The 12,488-nt window shown below is 48.4% G+C and overlaps 1 protein-coding gene across 1 annotated transcript in view; it reads right to left on the bottom strand.

Annotated features, from left to right (window-relative positions):
- LOC126527366 (uncharacterized) overlaps window positions 1-12,488 on the bottom strand; it is a 132,697-nt gene that overhangs the window by 52,787 nt on the left and 67,422 nt on the right. Inside the window, exon 3 of the mRNA XM_050175171.3 lies at window positions 6,488-6,881. Coding sequence (XP_050031128.1) covers window positions 6,488-6,776 — 289 coding nt within the window. The 5' untranslated portion in view covers window positions 6,777-6,881. The remainder of the gene's footprint in view (window positions 1-6,487; window positions 6,882-12,488) is intronic.

The following is a 12,488-nucleotide window of genomic DNA, read 5'->3' as shown; positions in this document are numbered from 1 at the left end:
CAACACAACACGTGCGCAGATAAAGCAGGTCGTCGATGGCCTCGCGAAGCGTTCACACTCTCCTTCGTTGCGACATCCGACACTCGCGGTTTCTCTCGCAAGTCGGGCGGAGAATCCTTTTTTTTTCGGGGACAAGGCGGCGAGTTCAGGCCACCAACGCTCGGTCGAAACAGAGAAGCCTCAGCCAGGAGCCAACGTTTCGATCGCCTTCAGGCAAGAGAAGTCTGACGGAGATGAGTCCCCTCGGTTAAAAAAACAAAAAAGCAAAAAAAATATATATACGGTCGCTACGGGCTGAGACTGCCGCGTGGTGTGTCCGTCCAAGCCCGCTGTAAAAGTGAGACCACTTGTCAGGAGGTGTAATACCCGGTGGCTGGTGAAGATTAACGGACATCTAGGCTCTGAGTAACGCCACATGTGATGCAGGTGTGTGCGTGTGCGTGGGCGTGCGCGTGCGCGTGCGCGTGCGCGTGCGCGTGCGCGTGCGTGTGTGTGTGTGTGTGCGTGTGTGTGTGTGTGTGTGTGTGTGTGTGTGTGTGTGTGTGTGTGTGTGTGTGTGTGTGTGTGTGTGTGTGTGTGTGTGTGTGTGTGTGTGTGTGACGGGGACGAGGTGTGTGCTTCAATCGACGGGCGGTCGATTGAAGAACTTTAGTGCATGCTCAAACATCACCATACACGGGCGTTCTCGCATCTGTCAGATGCGAATCGAACCGACTCGTTGCTGCTCGCCGTGTGAATAGCTAACACGTCGCTATATGCTCGAGAGCTGCACCTTCGCCGGCAGCTGAATTGTGCCGCTCCCAATATGGGGCAACAAGTCAAGCAACCCCAGTCAGCTATTCATGCCGCACCCATCGCAAAACCAAGAAAAAAAAAGAAGAAGAAAAAAAAAGACAGGCTCGTTGACTTCTACCAGAATATACGTACCGTGGTCGTGGCAATCTACAGACAAGTCGATAAGTATAGGCAAATGGCCGTTTAGCGCCCCAATCATACATCTTTCTTTTAGTTTCTTCTTCCACCTTCCCTCTATTTCGAGAAACTGTCGCTTTTGGAGAGCAAACGGGTATAACCTATATTCCAAATGACATTAAAAGAAAAAGATGGAGCTGGGCAGGTCATGTAATGCGCAGATTAGATAACTGCTGGTGGACGATTAGGGTTGCAGAATGGGTGCCAAGACAAGGGAAGAGCAGTTGAGGACGGCAGAAGCTAGGTGGGGCGATGAAATGAGTAAATTCGCGGGTGCTGGTTGGAATCGGTTGGCACAGGACAGGGATAATTGGAGATCGTAGGGAGAGGCGTTCGTCCTGCAGTGGACACAAAATAGGCTGCTGCTGCTGCTGCTGCTGATGCTGATGATCCAAATAACTGTAGCGCGGCGAAAACTATGGGTCGCGACAGCCAATCAAAACAGAATAACGGAAGACGCGCTTACTCCACTGTTCGCCTCTCATTGTATTCCGCGCGACGCCGGATAACTGCTTCTTCTATATTTATACGGCTCAAAGGATAAATACTGATTGGATGCACACAAACGATAGGACCGAGCGTTTACCAACTAGCTCAACTTCAGAACGACCAAAAGTTGGGCAAGTTGGTATAGGCTTTCATGTTACTGAAAGGGAGTCGTGCAAAATACGGACACGAGTGTACACAGGTATACGAAAGTTGTCTTAGGAGCGCCTTTTTTTTTTTATCCGAACACGCGTTTCAATTGTGTAGTGGGCACGGGCCCAGTTAAGGCACCTCTTGTTTTGGCTTTTTTTGCGGGCGCTCCATAACATTCTGCACACAAGGTCGAAATAAAGACTTGATTTGATGTCATCTTTGAAACGGACAACACAAAAACAAACGCCCTGTGCACCGTTCCCACCTATACGTCTGGCTCTCTTCTTGTTGTATTGTCTCCTCTGGTGCCGAAATGAACTGGTTTGATTCGATTTGATTTGATTCTTCTGGTTGGCTGACACAAGCCTTCTGATGCATTGCCCGATCGTTGGAGGGTGTACAGCGATGGCGGTGCCAACTCTGCGGTTATCGACGCCGTCGTCGTCGACTTCCGTCATTCCTGCTGCCGCCGCGCACTCTTGATTTTTCTTCGCGCCGTTTTTTTTTCTTCGTTCTTTTCGATTCTCTCTCGCTTTCCGCGGGATTGCGCGCTCTCTCGCGTAGCTCATTTCGCATGCGTGCCTTCGACGCCGCCAAACCCACCCGACACGTACGTGCTAAGAAAAGAAAAAAAATACATATATGATAGAGAAAAGAGAACGTTACAAGCCTCGCCTTCCACCTAGAGGCTCCCTTCGTTTTTTTTTTTTTTTCCGAGAACGCGCGCCGACGGATCCAGAAGGATCGTGCCAAGGTTGTCGTGCACACCCATCGGCCACGCTTGTATAGTGTACCTTTGGCGTCGACTGCGTACGTACACCTATGTGCGATCTCGAGAGAGAGAGAGAGAGAGAAGCGTGCAGTATTATACGGACGATAGATGGGTCTGGCACCTGGCGTACGTTATCGCTGACCTGATTCACAGCGACGCTTACGCATTCGAACGAGTGCTTGTTAGCGCAGAGTACTGAGCGAGTTTTAACCGGCGCGTGTTATAAGCGAAAGTGAAAGCCTTGTGGGCTGCCAAGAGACTCTACCTCCGTGTCGCTAAAAAATATAACGTGATTGCGAGTTAGCGCGTGGTTACGAGTGAAACAGAGAGGAGGGTGCCACGTTTCCCTCTTATGAACCTTACCCTTCTTGTTAATTTCCGCAGAATTCATTTGGTTAATGACATGGTTGTGAAACAAGGTGACTTCACATGGATGGATGGATGGATGGATGGATGTTATATGAGCGCCCCTTTGGGTTGCGCGACCAAGCTCTTGCTATTATACTGCCTACTATCCTACCTAGGAAAAAAAGAAAAAAGAAAGAAAAAAGAACGCATGATGAAGCCCATAACCAAGTTTTCTGACCCCCTATTGTGAACTTTATTCTTGTACGTATCCGTTTTTTGTCGTTTCCCTTACTTTTCTTCTACCAATCTTCCAATCGCCTCTTACTAATCTCTATTGCGGACATCGCTGAACCCACGGGCTTCAAGGAGTCCATTGGTGCCTAAATCGACCGCTTGGCAGATATCTTCAGATTCTAATAAAACCTACTCCATCGTTTCCCTAACTTTACCGCAGCAAGCACACGCTTCTTCCTTCTTATATCTCGCTTTATAGGTGCGTGTTCTAAGGCATCCTGATCTCGCTTCGAAAAGTAATGAGCTTCCCTTTGAGTTATCATGATCATAGTCTTTTCATGATCATGATATTATGATCAGTTATTAGCTACAGGTGGGGTTCTGGGGCGCCTCCCGGCGACCGCTGCAAGAACTATCTCCGGGAGTGCATGTAGGTGGTCCGAAGTGTGGTGTATGTACGCGCGCTCATAGAAGCACTCATCTGGCAGAACTTACCATGGTTTACTATGGATACCTAAGCCTCGACTGTCTGCATAAAGTGATATCGGCATCATTCATGGGGGGCCCACAGATGAGTCCGGGAGCCCACGTGTAACACTGAGGCCGAACGTGGGATCCAACGTTGGGCGCCAGTGTTTAGAGTGGGTTGGGGATTCCGCGTTCGACGCCCGCGATGGGCGATGAACGTGAGGAAAACCACTCTCGCGGGCTCCTCGTTAGCTTTAACCAGCCGCACGGCTCTAACGACCACGTAACAATAGGCTCACCAGCTTTCTGTTAACGCCCCGCAACCTTAGGGATCGAACCCGCTACTTCACGATCAGCAGCAGAATTCCAGCGTCACCGACGCCATGCCACGCTCCGTGCAGCGACCAACCGTGCACCATCCCTAGAGAAAATCTCATATGACACATATGCCGCATATCCAATGATCTCGTATGGTCGTAGGAAGACACGTGCGTTTTTAATAAGGGTTCCACTTTTCGCACCAGTTAATTTAGGCTAAACACGAATTTGACGGCATCTGTAGTCTGTCTATAGATACGAACTAAGAACTTACGGCCATAACAGAGAATGTTGTCTGCGCACTCCCCATATACATGTGCCTGTACACGATGGACAGATATTAAACTGACCAAAACGAAATACAAGGAAAAACAGTCTGTGACAATGCATTCAGCTATTATGTACACCGAACGACAAGTCCCAACGAAGAAAAAAGGAGTCTCTGGGAAATCTGTATAGACGTAGTTCGTAGACTGCTTAAATACTGGGAAGCGGTAAGAGCGTTGTGAATCGCGTTCCACCCTCCTGTCGCTGAAACCATACCAGCTTCCATCGTGCTGCACGGTAATCCCGACAACGGACTTGGAGGCTTCGCGGTAGCCAATATGCGGGCAATAAATCTAGCGTAAATTTTGCAATTCGAATTGCTAGCAACGCAGACTGAGAAAAGAAGCGCAATATTGCGATTTCTAACGCCGGGTGCAATATGCGCTTGGCACCACCAGGCGACGTTTAAGAGAAACGCGCGCCCTTTCGAAATGAAGAACGAGAGAAAGCAAAGAACAAAAAAAAAGAGGAGGAGCAGCACTATCGAAGAGAAATTACGAAGATAAGAAAAAAAGACTGACGAGTAGATGCATATACCTAAAGACGTGATTCACGATTTCAAGCGTTTCGTCGTGCAAGAGATAGGGGCGGAAACGCGGCAGCGCGTCGAACGTGAATGATTAACCACCCTGAGGAAAAGGCGAGAGAGAAATTGCTTCACGCTTCAGGTGCTGAGTTGAATTTGCGTGTGCAATTTTCTTTTTTCTTCCCTTCTGGAAAGTCGAATACCCTCTTTCGGCATGCCACGAGGACCCTCAGAGGTAACGACATCACAACGCTAGGTGCATACTGAAAAACAGGAATGTTATCGACGCAGGAATCCGGACGGACTGCAGCGAGTGGTTAGCAACGAGATGTTTTCGTGATATACCGTTCCGTCTTGACTTATAATTTTTTTTTCTCTTTCACCGAATAAAGGTCTAAGAATGTGAAAAAATAAAAGGAGAAATGAGAGAGAGAGTGAGAGAGAGAGAAGTCCACTAAAAAAACGTGTTGTTGAGATGGCGTTTGAAATGCCGTGCTCCTTACACATGGTGGAACTGAAATGCGATCAGCAAAATAGAAATAACCTGGCTTGTGGTTAGCGGCACGCTATTTTTTCGCGGTAACCCGGCTAGCTTTTAGCTCCGAAGATGTGTTCGCTTCGCTCCAACTAACGCCAGTCCGCGAGGGTTAATCTACTGAATTCTACGGTGGTGGTAAAGTGTTTACCATTTCCGTGACGAAAGCCATAAACACCTCGGGAATGCTGTTTCGGAGACGCAGAACTAGCCTAGCCTGACGTAAGCAGACCATATCGCATTTATGGAAAGATAGCGTGCATGAATTGCAAATGCATGGCTGATGACTTCTTATATAGGAAACAAAGCTGTACATGGAATTTCGCTTCTGTGTGCGTCGAGACACTTTACTGATGCCTTGGTGAACGCCAGAGGGAGCGTTTGCGTTTCAGGGAGAAAGTTTTTTATATTGATCTGAAATGAAATGAGAGGATTGCGCCTTCATTGGCGCCGGCTACTCGTCTTCGCAGGGCACGCAAAACTGAAAGCATGACAGATAGTGAGAAAAAAAAATCTGGAGACAGTAAAATATCGCGAACATTTGCGAAGTTCCTCGCACGAGTTAAGGAAGACACAAAATGGAATAAAATGACGCTCTGAGACACACAGAGTACCATATAAACAAGTGAAGGTACGTATGAGAGTCTGAAAACACGCGCACATATATAGTCGAGAGTTTTGCGGACGGACAGCCGACGTATCTACGCACATCTACATAACATAACGCATAACAACGTATAACAAAATCAAACGCGACTTACACGTATACATCTCGTAGTATTAAAAAAAGCATATTGTAACGAAGCCAACTCATTCCGAGAGGGACATTCTGCTTGGAGCAAAGACGAAGAAGGCGGGTCTGTCTTGTGGGCAGGCTGTCCACCATCTCGGTTGCTGCTGTGTACCTCGTTGTAAGCACACTGTGAATAGTCACGCCTCGTGTCGTTTCACGTACCAATATTTAAGAGTTTAATTTGATCTGGAAAGTTTGGTCTATAGCGGCCGGATTACTAGAAGAACCTGTCCCCGTTCGTTTCCCGTACTCGCCCCTCCTCCCCCCCCCCTTCGTCTTCGCAAATTCGCGATACGTTTTTCAATATGGAAAGCTGAGGCACTTAGGCACTTTTTTCTCCGGCCCAAATCAAGAATTTATTTCAACTAGTTTAGTATACTGCCGCGCATTGTTATCGGGAAGAGGACCAATCGACTCCGGAAGAAGACCAATCGACTCCCGAAGACGACCAATCGACTCCGGAAGAGGACCAATCGACTCTGGAAGAGGACCAATCGGCTCCGGAAGAGGACCAATCGGCTCTCTCTAAGGCATCGTCCAGTGGCGCGTACTCACCAGCGTAGCTGTCCGGGATGACGAGCGGCGGGCCCGTGGTGCCGAGCCGCCCCGAGCTGCGCGCGTCGGGCGCCAGGGAGCGCGCGTGCACCTTGCGGCACCGGTAGGCGCCGTACAGCACCAGCGGCTGGCTCAGGTCCAGGCTCGAAGGCGAGTGGACCCGCTCGGCGATGCGCACCACCTGGGGCAGCGGCACCCGGCGCACGAACTCCCGCGGTGGGAGCCCCGGCTGCCAGCTGCTGCCGCTGCTGCGCGGGGAGCCGTCGGTGTTCTTCGAGCTCAGCGACATGGCGTCACCGGCGTGAGGGACGACGACGGGACGATGGGGAAGGAGGAGGACGTGGCCGAGCGAGACGAGTGGGGTAGAGGGCGGGGACCGACGGGAGACAACAGCCTGCAAGTAGAGACGAAGAGGGGAGAGCAGTTAGGACACGTTTCACCCCTACACCATAATATAACTTACGCGCTTAGAAGTGAACAAGGCTGAAAATTGGTCTATAACTCGTAACCTTACGCCTTAAAAATAATATACACCCTTACAAGTGAATAAGGGTGTAAATCGGTATTGAACTCATACCTTAAAGCTTAAGTAATTTACACCCTTAAAAGTGAACAAGGTTGTAAATCGGTCTAGAATTCATACCCTTACGCCTTAAGATGATATACACATTTAAAAGTAAATAAGGGTGTAAATCACTCTAGAACTCATACCCTTACGCCTTAAAATAATATACAACTTTAAGAGTGAATGAGGGTGTAATCGGTTTATAACTCAGACCTTATACCTTAGAGCAATTTACATCCTTCAATGTGAATAAAGGCGTAAATTGGTATATAACTCATACTTTTACACCCCTTAAAAGTGAATAAGGGTATAAATCGGTCCATCAATCGGTCTATAAATCGATCTACAACTACGCGACTGGCCGCTCGAGGCACTTTGCGTGTGTTCGCGAGCTTTTTTTTCACGCTCAGAAAAACTCTTCTATGTGGCACGTATTGAACATCAGAAAGCTATATGGGGAGCTTCTCATTTTGCTCTACAATTTACTCATTGACGCTTTTCATCTAATTATAATATTTTCGAAGTTCATTAATTAAGGCTAATTATCGAATTAAGCGGCATGCAAAAAGTAACCTGAGTATCTCCAAGCGACTGCAAACACCATTACCTTGGCTCTGTCTAGCTACTTTTCATTTGCATATGTTTAAAGTTTGGTTCAAGTTAAGTGAAACGCCCTGTATGATATCAGTTAACACTATGTTGCGTGCGAATGCACACGAATACGAAAGAAAATATTATACGGCAGTTGCTTCCTGTGGTTCATGCATGCGTGGACGTATATACTTTTGTATCCTGGAATAAAAACAGTTGGTAGTGAGCGGTTGAGTTGCAAACAATGCTCTGTGTGTTTATCTGCGCTTGCAGGTTTAAATGAGAAAGAACAACCCTAATGTCCGCACTGAACATTGATCAAAGACTGTCACCCCTTCAACTGCGCCACTTACTTGGCCCATGGACTAACGCTACCTGTGCATCCCGCCTAAGTTCCTTTTATACTTCGCCAGAGACATTGGCCCCAATGAGTTAATTTAGTTAGTGGAGTCACGGTTGTGGTGTGTTTTAGCGCATGTTATGTATCTGTTATGTGCACTGTGCGTATATCTTTTTTCATCGTACACATCTGGAGTAGCATGCTATGGGCATGCCACGTGGCAAACCAGTCCAGGATTCATCAAATAGCCTTTCCCTTTCTCTCTCTTTCTTGTGCTATTTCTTGGCCTCCAATAATAGTGACTGACATGCACATAAGTAACATAAACGCAGACGGTACCATGCAATATATCACTCCCAGACTCTCAGTGAAGCCGTTCTCTTCGCTTTTTTTTTTTTTCATTGAGAGAGTCGGCCGAACACATGACCTCAGAGACTCAGGGTATAGGCCGAGAATGCTTGGTTCGCGATAGCTTTTAACTTGATGCGCAATTCGTTTGGCTGCTGTGCCGTCGCTCCGCTTGCACCCCCCCCCCCCCTCGGGAGCACTAAAAAACATTAACGCGCGCTCCGCCGCGACGGTCACGTGTTGGGCCGACCCTTTTTGACTTCAATCGCGTTGCGCTATTGGTACCCGCTAGCTCTTTCCTCCCTCCAGGCTTAGACTGCGTGTTCGCGGCTGCGAAGCGAAGTATAACTTCATTTCTAGCACTTCGCTCCTACGCTCTTGTTCATATACAATTAAAATTCCGTCTAACGAAACCCGAATTTACTAAGTTCCCTATCTAACGAAGAAATTTCGATTCCCCGGCAGGTACACATAGGGTTAAATGTTGTCATCAACCCGAATTAACGAAACTAACCTTGCCGAACTCGATATAACGAAGTTTTTTCCTGAAATGAATGAATTAAAAAAGCGGCGATTTTAATTGTGACACAGACGAGTTTTCTTCGAGCGTGCGCTCTAAAGCTATCACGTTAAATCATCTAGGCGCCCTAGTCACGGTCCTAGCATTATTTTGACGAGACTGCACGCCGCGCCCATGCACGGTACAGCCGATTCAACACCGCCTCGGTAGGGGAGGCGGTGGTGGCTTTCGTTATTTCGTGGTTTATGCGACGGATGGCTGGATTAGCGACCAATATAACAATGCCGCGGTAGCTTTTGCGTGTCACTATACGTTACAATTTTAGATTTCGAAGGACCGAAAACATCCTATGTCGATTTTACGAACTTCCCGATTTAACGAAATACTTCAAGCGCGGTCACCACTTCGTTAAATCGAGTTTTTTTTCAACTGTATAGTGCGCACTCTGTCCAAGGGCCCCAGTGACAGAGCGTGCAGGTGTTCGCTCGGATCGTGCTCCTGGCGTCGACGTGCTCTACACACGAAGCCGGCTTTTTTTTTTATCTGCCCCGTCGAGCATTACTGCGTGCCATGCGCTCTGGGTGTTCGTCATCTGTGCCTCCATCGCGGCGGTGATCTTGGTTCTCCGGTCCTTGAACGCCGCTGACTCAGACGCAAGGCGGCGAGCGATGTCGGAGCGCTGAAGCGAAAACAACTGCGAAGGTTTCGAATGACTCAGTTGCCGAGGCGAGTATTGTGCGCACCCGACTGCCGCTGCATAACAACAACGAACGAACTCGTTTTTATTTCTTCATTTTTCTCTATCCTTTCGCTCCCTTGTTTTGCGACGACCCGAGTCCGCTTGCTCGAATAATTTTACCGGCCAGCGTATTACGTCATGTTTGATTGGTCTGTTTAAAAGCGCAGCGAAAGCCTTTCAAGAGTCTTGTTAAGACAAACCGTTTAGCACGTTGTCGGAAAGCGTAAACGGGCTCCCATGGTGACGATGAAACGCGGTGATCAGTGTCACGTCGCGATGTTGGCGACACGCGACGCGTGCTCCTATACAACGCAATACAGCCCCCCGTGCACCCCTCCCCCGCCTTCTCCTCGCGCAACCACCTCTATTTCCTTTAAAATTTCTCTCTCATGTTTTCCCCAGTATATTTACTTTGCCGTGGGCCGAAAAAAAATGCTTTTAGTTCAAAGTCAGCGCTTGTCGTTTGTTCGTCTGTAGCCCGTTCCTTGTTATAGTATATAGTATACTTATAGATATAGTATATAGTATATAGTTATAGTATAGTATAGTATAGTATAGTTCCTTGTTATAGTATATAGCTCGTGCGACAACGCGGAACAAGCCAGCTGTCGAGGCTGCAGGTGTGGGAGTCATTGTGTTGTACGCCTATCATCATCATCATCATCATCATCATCATCATCATCATCATCATCATCATCATCATCATCATCATCATCATCATCATCATCATCATCACGCAAGCCAGTTCTGCGTAATCCGGCAAGCTGGAGGAAGGTTCATGAAAGGAAACATTGACATCCAGATGTCTTGTAGCGCGAAGCTACAAAGGAAACCCGGCCGGGTTTCACAGCATGAAAGCTTTACAGCTGAGGAAGAATTCGTCCCGAACCAGCACTAATTTCTTGCCATTTGGGTTTCTCAATGAGAAAAATTCGCATTTGAGGAAAAAATCGTCCCGTATCAGGACAAAATTTTCCTCAATTGCGCTTTCTTTCTGAGAAACCCGTTTTGGTTTTTTTTTGTAACTTCGTGCTACGTTAGGGTGGATAATGTTTGTCTTTTCATCATCATTATCGCTATTAACATATGTATATAAATATGTATATACATGGCCGATGCAGGACAAAGGGCTCTCCCAGCACTATCCAATTACTTTGTACTGCATCACGCCACTCCAACATTTGCCTGCAAATTGCCTAACTTCGACTGCTCTTCCCTTGGCACCCATTCCGCTATACCAATAAACCAATATATATATATATATATATATATAGTGTGAGTACTACCAACGAACGCTTATAAGGCAGAAAAAAGAAGTGGCTTATGGAGATATTCGCCTGCCCGGCGTTCTTTGCATATGCGTAACTCTTTCTGTAGCGTGCAGGTGCTCAGTTATCGCTACCGGAAGTTCACTGCCTCGCGAAATATCATAGTTCCAATTATTTATTCGCATTTTACCACAGCGCACGATGCTAGTGAAGTGAGGGTGAGACACGGCAAACTCGCTCACCGGAACGCGCCTAGATATACCCTACGACGAGCACAATTCTAAAGCACCGAAGGTCATTCGGAACGTGCTTGCGAACGAACGTGCTCACTAAAAAATATAGATAAAAAATATCTGACGCCACGAACCGTACCGTGGGTACGGCGCACGTCACCGTTAGCGGTCGTGTATATACGGACGCACCCGTTCCCAGGAGGCGCACACCGTGCCATTAACGAGACTAGGAAGACGATCGACGCAACGACCGGACCGCGAGCGACGACGCGACTCTTACACTGAAGGAGTCTCGCCACCCGTCGCACTGCAGAAAAAACCTCGTCCTTTGACGCGGCCGCGAACAACAACCATGCCCGTTCCAAACACCGCGGCGCGTGAATGCGCACCGTCTCTCGGAGTTTTCGCGCGGTCGCTTGTCGCCTCGCCCAGCCAATGACCCACTGCCTTCTTCGCCTTCCATGTGTCCCCTCCGCCTGTGTACCATAGCTTCTTCCGGGCGGGGGCTATTCGCTCGAGCAAGCTTCAGCGCGGCCGGTGACCAACCACGAGCAAGCCTTTCCACCCCCACCCCCCCCTTACCACCACCACACACACCAGCAAACCCCTTTTACGACGTGGCTTCCGTGAAGAGAAATCACACCGCGAGCGCTCCCTCCTTTGACGACAGCTGCGGTCTGTCGGTGAGAAGAGATACCTCGGGCCGTGCCAGCGACGCCTTTAAGGTGACCGATCGACTATAGCCCGCAGATACCGTTGCGTGCAATGCGCGTCGGAGTCGGATAGATAGATGCCCGTGTAGCGTGCTTTTCAGTGGTGCGTGTGTGTGTGTGTGTTGTCCGCCCCGACTTCGCCAAATAACCTACTTCCCGATAGCAGGAGCTTCATTTTTCTTTCTGTTTCTTTTCTTTTTTTTCATATTCTTTTGTGCAGGTCGGCACTGGAACAGGGACGTGCGCGTCTATGTGGGACAGATTCACACGACGTGGAGCGGGTTGACGGTACGCCGGATACGGAAGCCCCCCGGGGCTGACACGCGAGCGTGACGTGGGATCGCCGGTTCGCCGAATGCTTTCATGATCCAGATTGGCTGTAGCGTTGAACGGCCACGAAAAGAGGATGGTCGAGTTAAGCTGTAATAGTATTACCGCGTCTCTAGAAGGCCTTAAAGCTTAATCTTATCCTGAGCGGTGGACTTACGAGTCAGATAACGCTGTAACACTCCGTGTCGTGATCGTTTAAACGTAGATAAAAAACGATTTCACGAGGATGCCCCACCGTCACTCACCTAGAACTAACCACAGTAAGCACTTTAGACCACTAACCTCCGGTTGTGATAATTCCACGTCTCCAGCATCTGGGGAGACATGAAATAATCTGTCCTTTCTCAGGATGCT

Source organism: Dermacentor andersoni, chromosome 9, assembly GCF_023375885.2.
Source record: "Dermacentor andersoni chromosome 9, qqDerAnde1_hic_scaffold, whole genome shotgun sequence".
Lineage (NCBI taxonomy): Eukaryota > Metazoa > Arthropoda > Arachnida > Ixodida > Ixodidae > Dermacentor > Dermacentor andersoni.
The sequence above is the reverse complement of the archived record's forward strand: the minus strand, read 5'-3'. Positions and strand labels throughout refer to the sequence as shown.